At 39.5% G+C, this 24,048-nt stretch overlaps 1 protein-coding gene across 1 annotated transcript in view; it reads right to left on the bottom strand.

The window, feature by feature from the left end:
- Positions 1 to 247: 247 nt before the first annotated feature.
- LOC122793550 (caltractin) overlaps positions 248 to 24,048 on the bottom strand; it is a 276,068-nt gene continuing 252,267 nt past the window's right edge. The window contains exon 5 of the mRNA XM_044061698.1: positions 248 to 1,685. Within this exon, the coding sequence (XP_043917633.1) occupies positions 1,596 to 1,685 (90 nt within the window). The 3' untranslated portion in view covers positions 248 to 1,595. The remainder of the gene's footprint in view (positions 1,686 to 24,048) is intronic.

Genomic DNA, 24,048 nt, shown 5'->3' with positions numbered 1-24,048 from the left:
TAGACTACCACAACATATCAAAACTTTTAGAAGAAATGCACAGGGTGATATACTTGCATTGTACATTCAGGTTTCAGGAAATAAGCATAGCTTCACAGTTTTAAATAGCATGGTTTTTAAATTCTGATTCAGTGAGCATTATAGGTCTTTCTCTTAGTCAACAAGAGGTAAAGTTAATAAAACAAGAAAATCTATCAGTAATGCAGGACCTTATAGGACTATATGACTCTCAGAAAAATTACCTGCAGACATTTAAATATTTAGTTTATTTACTGAAGATAAGGATGTCATCAACTTTCACAGCCTGCAAGCTTACAATGGAGTAATAATGCCTGGAATCTGTTCTCATTAAACATATCGATTTCTTTGTTTTTCTGAGGAATACAAACCGGGAGTCTATACATTACAGTAGATCAGCATTAGCTATATGTTTCACAGTCAATACATTTTGCATTACTGTCAAGATTTTCACATCAACTTTTATGTGAGGGAAAAATACAAACAATAAGTATTTTTAGGAATATCATATTTTATCAAAGGGAGAACTCAGGGAACTATTACAAATAAACTCAAATGCAGTTAATGCATTAGGGTGTACTGCAAGCTTGCATTTCACTGGTACTAGCTGGCAGATACTGCCAGAATGATAAAAACAAGGACTACCCCCACACCTATCCTCTTTCACCAGCATATTTATGCACTTTGGCATACATTTATGAATTCTTATAATAAACTTCTCAAGTTCCTTTTAGAAAATCATTTGACAATTTATGTTTCTTTGATGTATGATAAGCTCCCCAGTACATGTCTACTTAGTTTTTAGTGGTTTACTTCTGTGACACTCACTACTTGAGTAAAAGGCTTAATAGGGGCTACACAGGATATAGCTACTTCACATTTTCACTGTATGTAGGAAAGTGTTACGTGCAACTAACAAAGACTGTATAATCTTTATTTGTGATTTGTATTAATTTGGCACTGTTGCTGTGGCCCTAATTACCCAAAATTCTCAGGGTACTCTGCTTATTCCTTAACTTTATCTGCCTAGTACTGATATGTGCGTCTTTCATAAGTTCAGTAACCTTAAACTGTACACGACAAAGTTACTGAAACAGGCACTATGAAATCACCTTGGTACTGATAGTATTGCTTTTTCTGTGGGAAGAAATGCCCCCATACCACCCATATATAGGGTCGCTACTGCATCCCAAATTAAAATAATCAGTTCAGAGTTTGCAACACCTTGGGGAAAAGCAAACCTCAGCTGTCGAGACTTCCTTTGAGGAATATATGCTGTGGCCAAATATATAACATCAAGCACTTGACTGCCTCACTTATGGTAAACCCCATACATAAAGTGAAATCAAAAGGCAGTTTATAAGAAATTTTGAAAAATATACAGCCATTTCTGACTATAATTGTTATTCTGTGTGTCAAAACAAATGGCTATAAATATCAAATACAGTAATATAACAGATGCTGTGGTACATTACAGCACTGACAATGTTACTGTTGAACAAAAAACAGACATGGATATTAATATCACAATCAGCCAATTAAAAACACGCACTCTGCTATTTCTGAACAGCAGTACTTCAGTAGAGACTTGTCTTCTTCATAATTCGCAAAAACTCTTGCTCATTTATTTCTCCATCACCATCTCGGTCTGCTTCATCTATCATTTCCTATTTAAAAAAATAAAATATTTTATTAAGTTAAAGAACATACAATGTCTCCTGCTACAAATATAAATTTGACAGATTGCAAGTAAATAAAAAAGAGGCCCAGACAAACTAAATCCCTTAACGGATACTACAGTAAAAGTGGTAAACTGTACATGAAAACTGTATTGCCATTTTCTAAAATTATTCTAAACAATATGCCTCCTCTTTTATTATGCAATTACTTAATATGTAATTTTATCTGTGCGGCCATACAGAGTTGTGCATATTAAAATAAATAGACCTGGCCTATTCTCCACTATCAGAGCACAGAATCAATAAGCATTATTTGATAGCAAACATCATTTATATAACATAATATTTAATTCAGGGCTGTAGTTAGATGAATTGGCTCCTTGTCAGCCCCCCATGTTTTCCACCTCCCCCCAAATGAGTTAACAATCGTTCTCTATAAAGCTGAGGACTCCAAAAAAGTATTTTCTGAAGTTGAGGAACATCTAACACACATGGACAGACGCACACAAACACACAAATTAATTTAAGCATCTGCTGCAATATCAACTTTGACTGCTTAAATGACTGCTGACACTGTATTTTCACCCAATTTGCAACTCATCTGCCATGTTGATCGTCACCTGTAACAGTTTGCACCTGAAGCAGTCAACCATTTTGCCATTCCATAGCTATGGTACTGGTTTAATAACAAATGATGGAATGCATGGAGTTCCAAATGCAATGATGTTATATAGTTTATGTTGTGTCTTTCGGCTTTTCCCGGGTAGGGGTCACCACAGTGGAACTCAGGTCCGCTAATGATTGGCAGTAGATTTTTATGTGCAGAGTTGCCAGCTCTGACGCATTCACCGAAGGTACGCCCATTCACGCATGTCTCTACACAGAAGATGCTCTAGCTGAGAATCGAATGGGACAACGTCTTGCTATGAGGCGACAACACTACCGCAGCACCACCACCGCAGTATGTTATATAGTTTGTAAATTCCAAAAAAAAAAAACTCTAAATGAGCATCACCTCAGAAATTAAATGAAATGTAGCATTTTCCATGGCATGCAGCCTTTGTCAGTGTTGGGTACTCTCCTTTTAAGCTTTAAGGACTTTATTAATTTATAATTTTAAAAAATATATCCAGTAAATCATTCTTCAAAAACAAAGACAATATTTGCCAGTTATTCCAAATAACTGGCCACGGAGGTACAGCAAACATATACGCTTTAATATACTAAATAAAATGCTACAGATTTAATACCAAATGAGTTAGAATCCTGAAACATAACGTTTTTAGTGTCGGTAGTTGGGTCAGTACTAAGCTTTGGGTATTGAGATGCACACAGCAGTTTTGTCAATAAAATAAGGGATTATGATCAGGTTTTTTGATCATAACCAGGTTATATGTTTCAAGAAATAAACAGATGTCAGCAAATTCTGTATGAAAGAGAACATTACCAGCTGAACTTTGCATTCTTTTATTTTAAACACAAACCTTTACATGTTCAGCAAGAAACAGCTAGATCTTCCTTACCTTCCTCTCCTCATTTATGCAGATTACATGGTCCTGTACCACTCCAACCATTCCCTAAAAGCCATAACTGTTAAAAGATTCACAGCCATAATTACTTATCCCCTTCCCATCATTTTCATTTCCACAGGATATCTGTCCCTTTTTGTACACTACTCGACACCTTTTTCATATGTCCACATAATTCTTTTATTAGTATATCTATAGTCATTGCCTCACATCTCATTTTTAAATCAGTAGTATAGAAAGGATTTGAGATTAGAATATTCTAAGAATAGCTAGCAATTAAGATAATTTGCAAACAATATAAAATCAATCAATAGTCTTCAAATGTTAAAGTTATTAAACAGATTAACTTAAATAGGCTGTAAGTTCCATTTCAAATCAAAGTTTAACAGAGACGGTAACCATACCACTTAAAACTACCATGTCTACCCAGTATCCCCTCCTCATACGGATCAACCTAATACATCATACATCCAAATCACTTACTGAACCCTTATAAATGTTGAGGGTTTTTATTTGTGAATACATAATAAATGGTAATATATGGAAACCCAATCATAATGTTTTACTATATATATATATATATATATATATATATATATATATATATATATATATATATATATATATATATATATATACACATACACATACATACATACACACAGGCAATTTTAGCTGCCCCTATATAATGTTACTATTCTGAAAAAAAAGGAGATATTGTGGCAGCACAAGGAATATTATAATCTTTTAAAGTTAACTGGTTTCCAAGGTTGTTCCCATGCGACTGTGATCCATGATGCAGTATGTTTCAGTTAATTTTATAACAGTGAGGTCCATACAGGAGCATCTGGGGATCTACTGTTAGCAATGAAACTGATGTCCAATGCTTAGTGGCACTTCTCCTTGCCACTGACAAAGTGGTCGAGAGCAGGCAGAGATTCTCATTATTCAATGCATGGATTACCATTTATATTAAATAGAAGTGAAAACCTAGTTAAAGAAAAAGAATCAAACCATAAAGCTTCCATGAAATCTTTTATGGAATTCCAAAAATGTTTCAAAAAAGGACAGTCAAAAATATATGCATCTAGTCTTCATTACAAATCTTGGTATACCTCCATATTTAATGGCATTATTTATTTATTTTGGCCATTTTATTTGGAGTTAAGAAAGAGCTGTATAAAAATTTCCAAGTAAATACACACCAATATTGAGACCAAGATACATTTTAATAGAATTTAATATCTGGGATTTCCTGCTTTTGATTAAGTAAAGAGTTATTTTTTAATTGTTTCCAATTTTTTTCATCTAAATTAGTGTTGCACTATATCAGAATTTTATATAATTTAAAAATAAACTTTTCTACCTTAGATCTGTTGTATACTGTATCATAGAAAAGATGAATATGCTAATGCAATATTGAAAAAACTATCTTCAACTCTCTTCCCATGGCTAGACTCATATTCTAGACACCACAGATCTTAATAGAGCTGAACTCTTTACACACACTCTCTCCAGGCTAAAAGACGAACACTTCCACTTAATCTATTGACTTTCTAACTCTAAACCCAAAAAGTGGCTAACCTTTGAGTTAAAATCTTTTCCCACACTCCAGGATGATTTCTGGCACTCTTAGAAATGTAATTCTACTCCAGAAATCAGGGAGCAAAATTCAAATCTAAAAAACCTGGCCAACAATAGCTACTAGAAGACACAAAAATCATTCCATGATACACCTCTAAAACACACTGAAATACAGTCCTAGGAAAATCTAGAAAGAAGTCAATAACCTCACAGGATGTAACCCATCTCATACTTCCACATGTAGTTCTGAAGCTTGTCTGCAGATGATTTCCACAGACACTTAAGCAACCTTCCCAAATGTACTGCAAACATAAATGCTCCCTCATCCCACTCACAATATCTTCCTCTCTTTTGTTAAAGGCTGATATCATCCAGAAACATTATCCCTTCATTAGGACTAATGCAGCTAGACAGTTCCCCAGATACAGACACCCTACATCCATGGTTCCTATATCACTGTCAAGACTTCACTGTTGCATTACTAAAACAAAACTGTAATCTTGGGCTTACTACCAGCACCATAATATACTAAAATATGCAATAGTAAAACCACTGCCATCATACTATCTCGCCATTTCCATTCTTCCTGCCTTACATAAAATTTTGGAGAAAATGGTCTACCATCAACTCTCAGAATATATTACTAAATACAACCTTCTCTTACAAAAACAACATAGCTTCTGGTCAGGCCGAGCATGGCCACAGCCATCTGGTCTTTGATTGACCAAGGCATGCTCACTGGTACAGTTTTTATAGACTTCACCAAAGCTTTTGACTTAGTCAATCACTCCTCTTTTAAAGTCCATCTTTCAGAACTAGGTTCCCTTGATTCCAAAGCTATCTGACTAACCGTCATTTCTCAGTGATCTATAATTCCCGTACTTCTTTATCCTCTCCACTACTCAAAAGGTGTACTTTAATGATAGATTCTTGTCCCCCCTTCTGTTCTTTATATAAAATCAATTAACTTCCACTTGATATTCCTTACCTTCCTCTTCTCATATATGCAAATTACATTGTCCTCTATCACTCCAACCACTGCCTAACTACCTTACAGCAATATCTACAATCTGACTTCACTCGCTTCATTGAGTGGATTACTACTACAAACCTTACACTAAATACATCCAAAACTAAATCTATGCTTTTTTTATAAACAAAAACTCAGGAGATCTAAGAAAATTGTATCAGTCACAACAACCATCCCTTATGTTCCCAACACTGACATTTTTGGCAATCAAAAATAACATGTTGTTAAAAAAATACTCACCAGTTCACCTAAGTTAATATTCGCTGATTTGATAAAGTGAACTGAAACCATAAACATATTACAAAGGTCATAGCTGTAAATATTTCCAATCCAAACAGAAAAATATGCGTCTTTGATACTACATTTTTGGATTTCAGTCTTTCGCTCAAACTATTAATATTGTATAAAGAAAACATATTTCTTTCTACGAAGTTGGTAATATCAGTCTGAGTTTGAAGGTGGTCCACTGGGATCAGTGTTCTATGGGTCTACTTCTTAGGTTCATAGGTTCATACTAGGCTATCTGCCCTAGGGCATTTATAAGCCTAGCCAGAGTGTGTTTGGCTTTCGCCACCCATTTTAAATTAATCTTGCTATGCTCTTTTTCGAGGTTAGTATACTGTGCCTCTGTCTAACAGTGACACAGAAGTGATACCCGGGGTAAACCTACGATCTCCCATCCACTCATCAAAATTCCTGTTGAAGAGAGTCAATGAGGGACTCTGCCTAACCTGGACTGGGATTTTATTCCAGAGTGAAGGGAGCCTCTGGGTTATGAATCTGTCCCTCCAGCATGTCCTATTTATTTCAGTGCTGAGGTTCAAGTCTCTCGAGCGCGTAGCTCGATGGGATTTGGATTTTCTGAGGTGCAGCGTGTCCATTAATTCCGGGTTGGACATGGCTTTATACGTCAGGCACAGATCGCCTCTGAGCAGGCGGTATGCCACCGAGTAGAGCTGGAGTTTCTTTTAATAATAATCAAAAGACCACTTACCCATAATTGAATTGACTGAGACAACAACACTGAACTGTGAATACACAAAATGATCACACTACTGATTTTTTAACAGGGAATGTATGCACTTGGCCAACATTCAACGTAGAACATACACAGCACTATGTCAAGCCCACCACAATAAGCACCCCCACACCCCCTCCAACTAAACCTACCTTCATCTCTATTCTTTGAGATGGTCATATCCAGATAATGAACATCTTTTTCACCTATTTCTATGGTAAACTTAAAAAACGATGTACACGTGTATGAAAAATTCATTAAGTTTTTCCTTGCCACCTTTCCAACAAATGGAAAAGAATAGAGATGAAGGTAGGTTTGACTCTAACATATACAGAAAACCTATCTCCTCTAATTCACTACTTATTTTCAGAAGCCACCACCCTATCAAAAAAGTCTCTGGACAAAGGCCAGATGGTGAGACTCACCTGTATGGCGAGTAATAACTTTACCTTTAGTGAACAATATTTAATTTTGAAGGATATGTTGATCAACAGAGGGTATTCAGTTATATTCTTGGAGAATATCTTTGGGAGGTTATCAGGAAAAGACAGGAAGGCATTTTTAAGCCATTACTTGAGACAAATGGGGATTTAGTCACCTTGAATGATACGAGACAGTTCATTTTCAAAGAGCCCTAATATTGCCATACAACATACATTTTGATAGCATTAGGGACGTAATGCAACATAACCAAGACATTTTTAGGGCTGACAGTGAGTATGTGGAGAAAATGGGAAATAACCCTGTAGTGGTGTATAAGAAAGATTTAGGTTTTAAAAATATACTTGAAAGACAAAAGAAAAAAATTCACCCTGGCCGCTTGTCTAAATGTGTACATTGTAATCAATGTAGATATGTAAAGGAAGGTGTAGATTTGTATACCCAGATGGGGAGTTTTTTAATTTTGTCAGAAGTTGAACTGCTAGAGCAATAATGTTGTGTATCTTGCTGAGTGTCAACAATGTATGTAATTTTACATTGGTAAGACCAAGAATAAATTTAAAAGTAGGATCTACCAGCATCAATAGGACATAAATAAGAATGATGAAATAAATGCTCTTGCAAAACATGTGAGTAAAAATCTCACACATTCTTTTAAATACACCTGTATAGAAAAAGTGGGCTTTTATCAAAGGGGTGGACTTCATGAATTGCTTCTAGAATACAAGGAGTTGATTTGGCAACTCAGGAGTAATGCATTGGAGCCCCCCCGGGCTAAATGAGTCCTTCTCAATCAGCAGTGTTTTGAAACTGAAAGCTGAATATGTTTTTTCTTAGATTTGTGTTGAGTGCTTTTTTTAGCTATCATAATGCTGCTGTTTCTGTTTATTTAGTATGCATGTGTTTTTATACACACATTTTATTCAACTGGTTTTGTATTAAGCAAGGTTTTTGAACTATGTAAAAATATGCTGTTTTGGAAGACTGGATTTTTAAATTCGGTACAGATGGGGTGTCTTTAGTATCATGTGACTGTGATGTATCTATTTAAACATTTCATTGTTGTATGTTGGTATTCTGAAGAAGTTGGAAACAGTTGTGACGAAAGTGCTAAACTTTTATTAAAGTGGAGTTCTGCAGTACATGGTCTGCTCTGTTTTATTATCAGTGGATTTTGCAAGGTGTGTGGATTATAAAGAGAGATTGTGGATCATCAATTTGGGTGCTATTCATTCATTGAAACGTAATGAAATGTTATAGTCATGTACTGAAGAGGCATTTTAAGAGAGCTTAGATTTTTATTATTTCATGTGGTTGCAACATCACTGACCAATGATGTCGGTTCACAGTTGTGTGAATTTTTTTTAATGTTATATATTAAACCCTTTGGGAACAATCAAGATTTTGTAGTGACAAAGCCATTTGATAAAACCTGGCTTCTATGGTGGATTGTTTACATTCCACTGAGAAATAGCTTTAGTGCTGCTGGTGGTTTTGTTCTGTATTTGGTGACCGTGCACCCTAAACACTAGATATATTTGTCTTGAATACCAGGACGGAGGACAGAAAATAACCTCAAAAGGAGGTAGGAAAGAAGTGCCAGCTGAAAAATCTCTCAAAAATGCAACACTTATCTCGTTAAAGCACTGAACCCTGGAGACCTGTGTCTGTAGTGTTTGATCAACAAATGAGATCTGAGGTATTCTAGTGGAGGAGGGGGATTATGAGTAAGGGAAGAAGTCTGAGCCTTGGATCCAAAATCTGACAGTTGCCAATGTTGGATTTGTTTGGATCTAAAGTCCCATCAGTTGAGGATAGAAGGAAGAACCAACACTGGATCCACTGAATCTTTCTCATGTGTAACGTGACAAGAAGAATCATGAGCATCACAGAAGCCAGGCACCCCAGGATCCTCAACTGTCACTGAGTGAAGTGCAAGACTGATTTGAGAGGTCAGAAAAGTTTCCAGCTAAAAACTCCACCTTCTCCTATGTCAAAAAAGCCATTTGCTGAGATATGTCTGTAAGACAGCCCAGAAAGACAATACTGTGTGACTGAGTCAAGGATGATTTCTGAACATTTATGACATTCCAGACTGGTCAGAGGAAACCCATTATAATGACTCTTGACATCTAGGAAAAGACTCTGCAAAGATGAGTACATTGTCAAACTAAAGGAAATATGTTAAAGATGCCAGTCAGCCTGCAATGAGTCATGACGGGAACAAGACACTTGGCAAATACACTTGGAGCTGCAGAGAACTGATAATGTGATACAGAAAAGCTGAGAAATGTCCTCAAGCCGTTGACTATCAGAATGAGATGATATGCATTTTTTAGATCTAATTTTACCGAAAAACTTCCTAGAGGAATAAGAAGTAACAGTCTGAAGGGTCAATCTCTTGAACTTTGGAACTTTCACATAAAGATTTAGAAAAGAAAGTTCTAGAACTAGTCTTCAAGAAGGCTCTCTTTAGTACCAGAAACATTCTAAAATAGAAGCCTTTCTCCTTTGATTTAATAGCCTCTGTTTTAATGCTCCAAGTCTGAGTAAGTGCTGAAGAACTGAGGGGAAAAAAACTGGCTCTGAAAATGGAGTGAAACTCCCATGAAAGGAGGCATTTGTAATCGGTGCAAACTGTATCCCTCCTACACTTTTAAGGGCCTGAAACTGTATTGCCAAAGGAGAATGTACAGAGCCAGTTTCTGGGACAGACTTTCGAGAGATAGAAGCGGAGGGTTGAGGAATGGGGATCATTCTGAAGTGTTAGACGGTCCCTTTTCAGGAAACTATCCTCATTTCTTGTTATTCTTCTCCTGCCATCTCTTTTTGGCTCCCAGTTTTGCTTGGGAAGGCAGGGATTGTTTGTTTTATTTCTTAGAAGGAAAAGAGGATGAAAATCTTTGAATTTCCCTGTACTAATTTCTCTCACTCTTTAAAAAAAAATTTAAAAACTTATTAAAAAAAAAAAATTAAAAAAATAAAAAACTAACACGTCCAGGAATCTGTCTAGTTCCAACCTTACCACAAGTGTTGAGAAAAAAAAAATAAAAAACAAAGAAACTAGTGGTCTTAAAACTTCGTTGATGAGCTCAGTCACAATAATATCCAAAAATTATGAAACCCAGGTAGTGATCCAAAGCAACAAGCCTTTATTCATTATCGACAACCGATCCTCAGTAACAAAACATCAAAAATATTTGAACATATCAGCTTTTATATACTTAGAAGTTAGGTATGGAAAATATATTGTATTCAATTTTAAACCAGCCTATTCATGGAAAACAATATAAACAAGGCTGTAAAAGTGCATTTTAGAACAGCAAGTACTCACCCACATATGCTACTACTGATTAAATCAAACTAAATACTAGTTAAGGAAAATACTAGCTATCTATTAGCAACCTACATTCCAAGATCAGGTATTAAGAAAAGCATAACCTATACATAAAAAGATATACATAAAAGACTTCACTAAAATCGCTTTCAGGTAAATAATGGAATAAAGCCTTCACTGGGTCTGTGACAAGAACTAAAATAAAGAAAACACATAGCTATTTAACCAACCACAAACATAATCAAACTAGAACACTAAATATAATAATACATCTGTCTAATAATATTTGGTAAATATCCTTCCATGTGCATTACTGTGCATAAAAACTAAGCTATTAACAACTCAGAAAAAAATGCCAGTGCTTTGTAAAAAAAAAAAAAAAAAATGGTTATGGCAGTTTTCATGTTGACAACCCCAAAACATTTTATATAATAAAAACTTGCAAAAAAACACACACAAAATACAGAAGAGTGTGAATGAAGTCAACTAGTAATGTATAAAAGTGTGCAGGTGTATGCATGAGCATCCACCAGTGTGGTAAATGGGGGAGTTATATCAATACTTCATGGTAACAGTGGCATGAAAAAATGTGTGTTTTGAATTCACTGTTTAAATCTCTGATGCCATGCAATAAATCTAATCAAAGCAGAATTGAGGTTAAAGTCGCTGAACATACATTTATACACATTCTACACATCATTTTTATTATTTAGTAAATTTTTAGTACATAAAAATAGTCCTCAAAATATTCCTTAAAAAAAACTTTACAGATTGTGTGGCAGCTTACATAAATTCAACACACTCAATAGAGCAAGAATAGTCAACTGCTGGTTTTCTGAATGCATTTAATTTCAACTGCCAGCATAGTTCTTTTTTCGCTAACACACCATTGACGTCCCCTTCAAGATCGTGCATCTCCACACAGTCCAGAATGATAAATAATTTGAAACCAGGATGTCTGGGGTGTTCTAATTAGTATTTGGATAAGGCGTTCCTATGGCATTTATATCATATGTCAGAAAGATGACATGAAATCTTCCTTTTCAGTTTATTCACAGTCTTACCAACATAAAATGCAGGACAGTCATTACATATGGCCCAATATACAACTTTTTCAGTTCTACAGTTACAACATGCTGAAGATTTCACCATCTTTTTCTAAAATAGGGGCACTCAAACTTTTAACATTGTTTTTGGAGAAAAAAAGAACTATGCCAGCAGCTGAAACTAAATGCATTCAGAAAACCAGGACTTAACTACTATTGCTCTATTAAGAGTGTGTTGAATTTATGTAAGCTGCCATACAATCTGTAAAATTTTGTTAGGGAATTTTTTTTGAGGAATATTTTTATGTACTAAAAATATACTTAATAATAAAAATGATGTGCATAATGTGCATAAATATATATATGTTTAGTTACTTTAAATCTCTGGTGTGATGCAATAAATTTAATCAAAGCAGGACTGAGATTAAACAGCAAATTCAAAACGAGCATTTTTTTCATGCCGCTATTACCATGTAATATTGGTATAATTCCCATAATTCCCTCTACTTACCAAACTGGTGGACACACACACACTCATGCACATACCTGCACACTTATACATTACTAGTTTACTTCATCCACTGTTTTCTGTATTTTTGTGTGTTTTTCTACTAGTTTTCATTGTATAAACATGTTTTGGGGCTGTAAACATGAAAATTGTCATGACGAGTTTTTTTTTTTTTTTTTTTTTTTGCAAAGCACCAACATTTTTTCTGAGCTTTTAATAACTTATATTTTTATGCACAGTAATACAAATGGATGCATATTTACTAAATATTATTAGACAGATGCATTTTTATATTTATAGCATTCAAGTTTTATTATGTTTATGGTCAGATAGCCATCAGGAAGATTCAATAAAGCCTACACAATAGTTTTGACTGTGTGCTCATCATGGCATGATACACACACAGCCACAAAAAGTTTTAGTTTCAGTGAACTCCGATAGCGGCGCCCACTCACATGCAAACACGGAAACTTTTGTGGCAAGCAAATTACAGCATAAATTGCTGAATTTTATGGTAATGAAGCAAATCAACATAGTGGAGCGATTCAACAACCTCTAAAGCAACTGTGTAGCAGCTGGCTGAAGAGAGTTTTTCCAAAACAAAACAGAGGTCCCATGCAGGAGTTGGTGCTCTCCTGGGTGGTCTTACATTTTTTGGACCCTCTGAGATACTGCTTTAGCAGAGGATGAGAGAAGAGGGGAGGTTCTGTGCTGTAATGAGCTGAAATGGCAGAGACATGGATTTTTATGGAAGAAAAAGATAGGCCCTTGTGAAGCATCTCAGTTAAGTATTGCAGAATCTGAGGAATATTGGGCATTGCTGTGCTTATTCCTTGTGACTGGTTCCAGGCACAGAATCGTTTCCATTTGTCAGCATAAGATTTTCTAGTACTGGGCCTTCTAGCCTCCAAAATGACATCCATCACAGGTTTGCTGAGGGATGCCAAGGGTGAAATTAGTTGATTAGCAATGCTGCAAGATTCAAAGTTTGGAGCTGAGTGCAGAATTTGGTAGTTCTGCTGAGACAGTAGGTAAGGTGTCTGAGGCAGGTGCCATGGAGGAAGGTGTGACACATTGCGCAGGAGTGGGTACCAGTGTTGGCGAGGCCAGTCTGGAGCAATCATTTTTGGTTTGTCCTGTCTGACTTTTAGTAGAACTTTGGAGAGCAGAGACAGAGGGGGAAATCATAGACCAATGGGTTTTTCCAGCTGAATGATAGAGCATCCACTTTCCAAGCTTTTTTGTGATTAATTCTTGTGCAGAATTTGTCCAACTGGTAGTTCTGGGGTAAGGCAAAAAGATCTATGTCTGGGCTCCCCCAATTGTGTGTCAACATGTTGAAAACTTGTGGTTCCAGTTTCCATTCGTGTGGGTCCATATGATTTCTGCTTAGTTTGTCTGCCAGAGTATTTAGCTTGACTGGCAGGAATTGAGCTTGTAGTTGTATTTGATAGGTCAAGGCAGTGTTCCACAATGCCATGGGTAGTCTGCAAAGGGGGTAGGAATGTGTACCCCCCCTGCTTGCTTATGTACCACATAACAGTGGTGTTGTCTGTCTTTATCATTAGTTGTCCTAGATTAAGGTAGCCCTTGAAGGCTGTCAGTGCATTCTGTATAGCTAGCATCTCTTTAGGACTGATATGTAGGTGCATTTGATTTGGGCTCCATTTGCCCTGAATGCACTTTCCTGCCAGATGAGCCCCCCAAGCATAGTCTGATGAGTCTGTAGTTAGGGTTTGGGTGGCAGGGGTTGGAGTGAATGGCAGTCCCTTGTTTTGATGGCAGGCCTCTGCCCACCATAGGAACTCTAGCTGCAGGCAAGGTATAATAGGAATCATTGTTTCCAGGCTGTGACAATGCTGACTCCATAAACCTTTTAAGTACCACTGAAGCTTCCTCATATGCAGTCTTGCATATGGAATTAGAAGAATGCAGGAGGTCATGAACCCAAAGGCTTGCAGAATTTGTCTTGCAGATAGCAGGGTTGGCCACCTGTTTGAAGTAAGTCACCAATTGACTTTGCTTTTCTGGCGTAAGCTAAGTCATCTAGGCAGTTGTATTCAAGCTTGCACCCAGGAATGTAATTTTTGAGAGGGTACCAGTTGTGATTTCTTTTCGTTTATGGTGTACCCTAGACAAGTTAGAACCCTTTTTACAAACGCCAGATGCTTTACAAGAATGTCCTTGTTTTCTGCCTGAATTAGATAATCATCCAGGTATGGATATATTTGAATCTTTCTTTGCCTGCAAAATGCAATTACTGGTGCCAGGCACTTTGTGAAGACCCTGGGTGCAGTAGATAAGCCAAAGGGCAGTGCAGAGAACTGGTAATGCAAGTAGCCTGCTTTGAAGTGGTGGTATCTTCTGCAAGATTCCCTGATTGGGATATGCAGGTAAGCCTCTTAAGTCTAGAGTTACCAACCAAGCATCTTTGCCTAGCACAGGTAGTAACTGTTGAAGAGTCAGCATCTTGAATTTTGGAATGTCCAGAAAAGTGTTTAGAGTGGATAAGTCCAGAATTGGACGCCATGATTTGTCTTTTCTGGGTACCAGGAAAAGTCTTGAATAGAAACCTTGTCCCTTTTCCTCTTCTGGTACTGGCTGAATAGCCCCCATGTTCATCAGGGACAGAACTTGTTTCTGGGCCTCTGCCCACTGATTTGGGGGCAGATCTGGCCATCTGTTTGGGATTGGCAATGTGTGGATATGAAATCTGTATCCCTGGGATACTATATTTAAAACCCATTTGTCCTGGGTAATAAGTTGCCAGTTTCATGCATGAAGTGCCAGTTTTCCCCCCAAAGGAATGGCTGAAAGGTAAGTGCTTGGCGATTGTAGAGGGAAGTCATTGAGACTGTTTACCATAGGGAGGTGCCTTGTTTCCAGATTTGGAGGTGGAGGCACCCCATTGTTTTGTTCTAAAAGTTCCTTGTGACTGAAACCTGGAGCTTTTGAAATGTCTTGATTTGACTTGAGTGGCTCTCAATGGGACTGGAAAGGACCAGTTCTTAGTAGGCCAGTGCCTACTAAATCTTGGAGGTTGCACTTGTAAGAAATCTTTCACAGTTTGCATAGATTTAGCTTTATCTTCCATCTTTTTTAACACGTCTTCAGCCTCATTACCAAAGAGACGGTCCTGTTGTAAAGGAGCATCCAACAATTTTGCTTTAACATGGTCAGGCAGAGTTTGCTCTTTGAGCGAAGCATGCCTTCTTAGCACAGATCCAGTTAGAGCAGCCCTGCAAGAGGCCTCCAAGGAATCAAAACCACATTGCAAAGTATGTTTTCCAACTTGTTCAGCTGAATGTAATAAATCCTTCAAATCTTTGTTTTCCACACAGTCAGAGATTAACATTTAAGTAGTCCCATGATATGCTGTTGATATTCAAGCATATGAAATTGACAGTTTAAAGCCCTGATTGCCAAGGTTGCAGACATGTAAACCTTCTTACCCCATCTATCCAGCTCCCTGGAATCTCTATCAGAAGGGGTAGGATTTTTAGCAGTAGAGGCCTTAATGCCCTTGGGAGCTGAGAAATGGTTGCAGGATCAGCAGTAGGATTTTTGAAACGGAATTTGTGGGAGTCAGGAACCCTGCAATATCTGTCTGGCTTACTAGGAGCCGGAGGCAGAGAATCAGGAGTCATACTAGATTCTGAAAAAACATCAACAATGTCTAGTACAGGAGGTATAGCCAAAGTCATACGCTGAGGAAGAAGAAGAAAATCCTCAAGTCTCTTTTTAGATTCAGAAAAATCCCAACTTTCCCAGTGGAAATGTTCCCTTAAGGTATGTAAAGTTTCTCCAAAAGAGAAATCCTCAGGGGGAGAAGCAGAAGGAATGGAATTTTCTGCGTCAGAGTCCTCATAAGTAGGTATAGATAAATCCTGTTCAGTAGAAGAATCAGAAGAAATAGAATCCTGATCAGAAGATTCATAATCAATGTCTTGCCTAGGCCTTGGCTACCCCTGATCAAGATAATTAAATCTTCAGCCATTTTGATAACTTGTTTTTTAGGCATAGGGGCCTGCACACATGGCCCAAGCGTCATTTTTTTTTAGACACAGAAGTAGTTTTTGGCCTTAGTTTTGAAGATGGCGTCTGTTTAATATACAAATCTTTAGGCCTGAAAACACCCTCAGAAGCCGGTGTCTGCACAGCGGCTCCGGACCCATCTAAGGTAGAGACATCCACGGGTTCAATACTTGAAGCATCTCGCGGCATACCAGACTCTGAATGGGTCTCAGTAGAGGCCTGCAAATCAAAAGTAGCGGGCATCAAGGGCTGCAAAAGCGCCTCACTGAGTACCGGCGAACTAGCAACTGGCTTGGGAGAAGCGTCGTCAGTTTTGGACCTCGACGGTCTGTCTCTGTCTTTTTCTTTGCGTTTTTTAGGTATTCCGGTAGTCGGATTACTAACCAACGTCATTTCTGGATAGTTAAATCGTGAGCTAAAATATTTAGAAGCAAAAATGTACCGGCGTTTAATAGTGCGTTGATTAAATCTAGCACAAAACCGACAGCAAGGTACATTATGATCAGGGACTAGGCAAGGAATACAGTACAAATGAAAATCCTTATGAGGTATTTGCTTCCCACAAGTAATGCAATTATTAACTTTTACTGACATTGATAAGGAGCAAGAAAAAGTTTCCCCAACGGGGTACTTAGCTTTTAGTTGAAGACTTCGGTTCTGAAACTCGAAAATGAAAATTTCAGGGATCAGCCGACTGGCAGTTGCGAACTGCTTCTGCTTCGGGCACCGCGCGGCAAGAAAGACTAATGTAATGGCGTCAGCTGCATGTTTTATACCCTTGACGTCATGGAAGAAGGGACAGCAACCGACGCAGGACCCAAGACTTTGTTAATCAGGCCGACTGAGGGCAACCTGCCAGCAGATTACCCAAAGGTAATGACTGCAACAGTGAAACACGAAGAACATCTGCCTCTGGTTTTGAGGGGATTTTCCTTGCCATTGTTTTTAAAATCCTGTTTGTAGGCATCTTGCTGCTTAAACAGCTTACTGAAAAAAGGAGCTAAAATGAAAGGAATTTTTTTTGCTTCTTTCAAAAAGGACGGCTATGTGGATTTAGTTATCCCTTGTATCAACTTTCCCCTCTCAAACTTCTTATATACCCAGCTTAAGGACGAAACAGAATTTCCTTATCCAGGGGAGAATTTAAAATGTCAGTTTTAACATCTTCAAACAGATTTTGAGCCCATAACTAAGCAAATCTTCTCATGACTGACTCAGCAGCAACAGCTCTGGAGACAGCATCTGCAGCATCATAAGAAGACTTTAAGGCTTGTTTAATTACATGAGAAGTAAATAGCAACAGCTCTGGAGACAGCATATGCAGCATCACAAGAACACTAAGATATGTTTAATTACACGAGAAGCAAATACTAAACAGGCATTCAAAGAATTTTTCATCTCAGAAGAGGGAAAGTTACCAGTCAACTTTTGCATGTTCACAAAAGACAAAAGCAAAAATGTTCACATACAAGTTTGAAATTTTAAAATTCTGATTGTTAAAGTGGCAAAAAACAACACTCTTCCCCACCCCACCCCCCCACACACACACCAAATTTGCCAAAAACATTTGCATCCTCATCATGGGAATGGGGTCACCAATAGCAATTTGTCTAGCAGAAGCAGTACTGGATTGGAAAATCACTGCTGGGACTGCTTTAGGGTTAGCAAACAAGTATTTGTAAGTCTAAGGTACCCTGAACAACCTATCAAGATTTCTTGGTGGCAGGTGGTTGGTCTGTCAGCTAAACTGTAAGCTGTGAGAAAACCATTCTTACAGCAGGAGGAAAAGTTCATTATTATGAAAGTCCAACTGTAACAAATCATAATACATTGATAAGCAATGGGGATTTCTTTTTGATCCAACTAAAAAAAATCTTTTTAGATACAGTTTCAGAAGAAAGGTCTTCTAGAGAGAAATCTTAAGCAACACTTTCATCAGAATAAAAATCTTCAGGTTGAGAAGAAAATCCTGAGGCACAACATTCACCCTCCAACTCATGCTCTTCTGACTTGAACGAGTCAGAAAGTGACGAACCACTCTTCCTTTCCTTCACAGGAGTGAAAATTGGAGGAATTAACTCCCTAGTATCTACCAGTAAATCTTACCTCTCCGTGGAAAAATAAAGAAACAAGAAACTACATTTTTTACGTTTTCGTTCCTTTTCCTGGAAAAGGACTGACCCAAGGTAGGCATATTCCCCTAGGACCAAAGTTCCTTTTCTCAAATTTTAGGTAAATACTTGATCTTTCCCCCAAGACTGACAACAGTGGTTCTCTACAGTCCATGGAGGGCATCCCTATAACTGCAGAGGGCATCTACATTCCTCAGTCCTAGTGGATGTAGGTGCTACACTGTCGGGACTTGGGAAAATGATGAGTAGTCTGAGGAGCCAAAAAGTACAGTTGTGTAAGCTTACCATAAATGTAGATGTTCAAGTGTATTTACTGTTGCAGTCATCACACTTGGGGTTATCTGCCTGCAGGTAGCCCTCAGTCACCCCGAATACCAGAGTCTTGGGATTTCTGCGTCGGATGCTGTCGCCTCTTCCATGACGTCAGGATGTCAGGGGTATAAAACATGCAGCCGATGCCATTACATCAGTTTTTCTTGCCCCAGATGTCAGGAGCCCCCAGAAAAGGAAGCAATTACATGGTGTGGAACACCTTCAGTAAAAAGTAAATACCATTGCCATAAGATATGGCCAAAAAAGAGGATAGGTAGAAAGTATAGAAAAGTCAGGGGGCTGGAGGGAGGGTAATCAGGACTGCAACAGTGAATACACTCAGACATCTACATTTATGGTAAGTGCACACAACTGTACTATGTATTCCACTGTTGCAGTCATCACACTTGGGTTGATTCCCAAAGCTGAGGAACTGTGGAGGCAGTCAAGAAGTATTAGCACTGGCTAGCAGGCCTTGTAGGACTGCTGTAGCAAATCCAGCTCTGGATTTAGAAAAGATAGACAAGTGGTAATGCTTGGTGAAGGTGTGTACTGAGCTCCAGGTTGCAGCTTCCAGGATGTCCCTGGTAAGGACTCCCCTGAGAAATGCTGTAGAGGTTGAGGTAGCCCTAGTGGAATGGGTTCTGATCCCTTGTGGAGTAGGTTTTTCATGGTGCTTGTAGCAGAAATGGATGCAGTGTGATATCCATTTGGAGATGGTTTGCTTTGAAATGGCCTTGCCCTCTGCCCCTGTAGCAAAGCTGACTAGCAGCTGGTCAGATTTTCTGAAAGGTTTAGTCCTGTCAAGGTAAAACCTAAGCTGTCTGTGCACGTCCAAGGAGTGCAGGATCCTTTCTTCTTTATTCAGAGGATTAGAAAAAAAAGGTTGGTAAATGGATGGATTGGCTTAAAGCCACACTGGATACTACCTTGAGCATAAATGATGGGTTAGTCCTGACGGAAACCCTGTCGGCATGGAAGATAATGAAGGGTTCCACAGCCATAAGGGCCTGTAACTCAGACACTCTTCTTGCTGCAGTAATGGCCAGAAGTAAGGCTGTTTTCCAAGAGAGGAATCTTAACTCTGCTGTAGCCGCAGGCTCAAAAGGGGGAAGCGTGAGCTTCTCTAGTACAAAGTTGAGGTCCCAGACAGGAGTGGGAGCTCTCCTCAGGGGTCTTAAACTGTTAGCACCTCTCAGGAACGGTTTGACCGGAGGGTGAGAGAAGAGGGGTAGCTCAGTGTTGTAATGAGCTGAGATGCCAGAGGCATGAATATTAACTGATGAGAAGGATAGGCCTTTGTGGAGCAGCTCTGCTAGATAATCTAGGCTTTGAGGCAAGGTGGGCATGGCTGTGTCATTTCCCTGAGAATGGCTGCAAGAACAGTATCTTTTCCACTTTGCTGAATAGGGATTTTCAAGTACTAGGCCTCCTGGCCTCAAGGATGACATCCAACACCTGTTTGCTGAGGGTTGCTGGTGATGTATTCAGAGAATAAGTCAGGTTGCTAGGTTCAGGGTTTGCAGCTGAGGATGCAAAATCTGGACTTCCTGATGGGACAGCTGAGAGGGGGGTCTGATGCAGGTGCCAGGGTGGCACTGTTTTCAGACTGCGTAAAAGTAGGTACTAGTGCTGGTGTGGCCAGTCTGGTGCAATAAGGATTGCCCCTTAGCTTGTCCTGTTTGATCTTGAGTAGTACATTCAAGAGGAGGGGGAAAGGCATAGATTGAGAGGTTTTCCCATGTAAAGGATAGGGCAGCCACTTTCCAAGCCTGGCTGTGGGGAGTTCTGGTGCAAAAGTTGCTCAATTGATGGTTTTGGGGGGAAGCAAAGAGGTCCACCTCTGGTGTCCCCTACCTGTGGATTAGAAGCTTGAATGAGTTGGGTTCCAGTTTCCACTTGTGTGGGTCCATTAGATTTCTGCTTAAGTCATCTGCCAGTGAATTTTGTTTTCCTGGCAGGAACTGAGCTTGCAGGTGCATTTGGTTGCTCAAGGCTGTGTTCCACAGAGCCATGGCTAACCTGCAGAGTCGGTAGGAATGAGTTCCCCCATGCCTGTTTATGTACCACATGACTGTGGTGTTGTCTCCGTCTTTATCAAGAGTTGTCCTGGAAGGATAATGTATTTAAAGGCTGTCAGTGCATTCTGTACAGCTAACATTTCTTTTTGACTGATATGCAGGTGCATTTGTCCTGGGCTCCATTTGCCTTGAATGCATTTACAGGTTCATAGGTAAGTACTAGGCTATTGGTCCTAGGGCCTATATAAGCCTAGGCAAACAGTACCCTTGCTTTTGCCACCCAAGAAAATTAAATTATTTTCCTGTGCCCCTGTCAAGCAGAGCCACAGAAGTGATCCCCGAGGTGAATTTCCTACCTCCTATCCAATCATCAAGATTTTTCTTGAAGAGTACTAATGAGGAGCTTTGTTTGATATAGATAGGTAGTTTGTTCCAGAGTATGGGAAGTCTCTGGGACAGGAATCTATCCCTCCAGCATGTTCTTTTTATTGTGGTGACAAGGTTTAGGTCCCTAGAGCGTGTAGCTCGGAGGGATTGGGATTTCTTTAAGTGGAGCATGTCCAACACCTCTGGGTTTGACATAGTTTTGTATGTTAAGCAGAGACTGCCTCTGAGTAGGCGATATGCGACAGAGTAAAGCTGGAGTTTTTTGAGAAGGTCTGCGTAGGGCATCTGTTTGAGGCCGGTAATCCTCTTTGTGAGGTATTTCTGTGGCCTTTCCAGTTGTTGTAGATGTCTTGTGAGGTACATACCAAAAAGGGCATTGTACTCTATAATGGGTCTAATGAGTGATGAGTAGAGGAGAACAATGACCTCTTTTTTCCTGGATGAGAAACCTTTTGTGATGAGGTGTGCCACGTAGAAGGATTTCCTAACTACTGTGGCGATGTGATTATCAAAGGAGAGACTACTGTCCATCTGTGTCCCAAGGTTTCATCACACTTTCGGTGTTAAGTAGACTACCGCCTATGTAGTAGTTCATGGGTACAGAGTTTTTACCAAAAGGGATGACAATGCACTTTTTGGCATTGAGCTTGCGAGGCCATGGCTTTGACACCAGGCATCTGTCTTTTTGTAGGATGTCCACATCATTAGGAGTTTTGATTATGGCTCATAGTTTGCAGTCACCTGCGAACTTTGTTAGCCAAAGACCTTCTATGTTAGTCTGTACTTCAGAGAAGTAGATAGCAAACAGGAGAGGACCTAGGACTGAACCCTGTGGTACTCCACTTGCCACTGGTCTGAAGTTGGATTTAGAGTCTGCTACTTTCACAGTGTGGGTTCTGTCAGTGAGCCAGTTGGCAACCCATCTTGTGGCATAGGGATTTATACCTAGTTTAGTGAGTTTATCTATAATTCCAGAGTGGGGGATGGTGTAGAAAGCCTTGACGAGATCTAGATAGGCTGTGTGAACCACCTTACCCTCGTGTACGGCTTTAGTGACCACTTCAAAGAAGTCTATCAGGTTTAGGAGACATGATTTGCCTTTTACAAGCACGAACTGGGTAGGGTCCAGAGTTTGGAGATTACCAATGTCATTGTTTATAAGTTTCATTATGATATGTTCCATAGCCTTGCAGACCAGGCTCGTCAGGCTAATGGGGAGGTAGTTCCCAGGGTCCGTGGTGGCTCCTCCTTTGTGGCGTGGGATAATCGTTGCTGTGCGCCATTCAGTGGGCACAAAGCCTGAGGTGAGGTTATGACTGAACATGGTACTTAGGTGGGGTGCCAGTTTGTTCTGTAGTTCATGTAGAATGCAGTCTGGGATGTTGTCAGGTCCCATGGATGCTTTGTTCTTGGCCTTGGAGAGTGCGTTTTTACCTGTGCAGCCGTGATTACAGGAACTTTGCATTCTTCCGGTATAGTGAGCCCCCCCATGCATAGTTTGATGCGTCTGTTGTCAGGGTTTGGGCAGTGGGGGATTGAGTGAAAGGGAGTCCCTTGTTGTGGTTGCAGGCCTCTGCCCACCAAAGGAGCTCTGTCCTTAGGCAAGGAATGATAGGAATCACTGTTTCCAGGTCCTGAGAATGTTGACACCAGAGACTTTTTAAGTACCATTGAAGTTTCCTCATATGCAGTCTTGCATATGGAATTAGGAGAATGCACGAGGCCACGAACCCTAGGGCTTGCAGTATTTTTCTTGCAGATAGCTGGGTTTGGGTGGCCAGTAGTTGTAATTTGTCAAATAGACCTGCTTTTCTGGAATGAGGAATGCCATATGGGAAGTTGTGTTCAAGCTTGCTCCCAGGAATACAATTTTTTGGCTGGGTACCAGATGTAATTTCTTTTCGTTGATGGTATACCCCAGAGAAGTTAGCAGTGTCTTTACAAATGTCAGGTGCTGAAGTAGCAGTTCCTGACTGTCCGCCTGAATAAGGCAATTGTCCAAGTATGGGTAAATTTGAATGTTTCTCTGCCTGCAGTATGCAATGGCTGGAGCCAGGCACTTTGTTAATACCCTGGGCGCAGTAGATAAGCCAAAGGGAAGTGCAGAGAACTGACAGTGCATGGAGCCTGCCCTGAAGCGTAGATATTTCCTGCAAGATTCCCTTATGGGGATGTGCAGATAAGCTTCTTTTAAGTCTAGGGTGACCAGCCAGGAGTCCTTGGCTAGAATAGGAAGCAGCTGTTGTAGTGTAAGCATTTTGAACTTTGGTACCACCAGGAAGGTGTTGAGAATTGACAGATCCAGGATAGGGTGCCAAGAGTCCTCTTTTCTAAGCACCAGAAACAGTCTGGAGTAGAAACCCTGTCCTCTTTGCTCTGTTGGAATAGGTTGTATAGCCCTGATACTGAACAGAAAGTACTTGCTTTTGGGCCTCTGCCTAATGGTTTGGAGGAAGGTCTGGCAATCTGCTTGGGGTTGGCAGTGAGTGGAAGTGGAATCTGTATCCCTGGAATACAATGTTTAAGACCCATCGGTCCTGAGTAATGTATTCCCAGTTTTTTGCATGCAGGGCAAGTACTTGGGCATGGCTGAGAAAGATGAAGGACAAGTCACTGTGAACTTTTTCCATAAGGAGGTGACTTACCACTCCCTGTTTTTGAGGTGGGAGCACTCCAGTGTTTAGATCTGTGCATACCCTGAGACTGTAGTCTTTGTGATCTGTTGCCCCTGGGTTTGGACTGAGAAGGCCTGGGAGGGACTGGAAAGGACCAGTTTTTTGAGGGCCAATGCCTACTGAATTTAAGTGGCTGTACCTGTAAGAAATCCTTAACAGTTTGCATAGATTTAGCTTTTTCCTCCATCTTTTTAAGAACAACTTCTGCTTTTGTGCCAAACAAAAACTCTTGGGTTTAATGGAGCGTCTAATAATTTTACTTTGACATGGTCTGGCAAGATTTGTTTCTTCAGCCA

The sequence above is a fragment of the Protopterus annectens genome, chromosome 2.part0, assembly GCF_019279795.1.
Source record: "Protopterus annectens isolate FY-2018-M chromosome 2.part0, PAN1.0, whole genome shotgun sequence".
NCBI lineage: Eukaryota > Metazoa > Chordata > Ceratodontiformes > Protopteridae > Protopterus > Protopterus annectens.
This window is presented reverse-complemented; position numbering and strand designations above follow the sequence as displayed.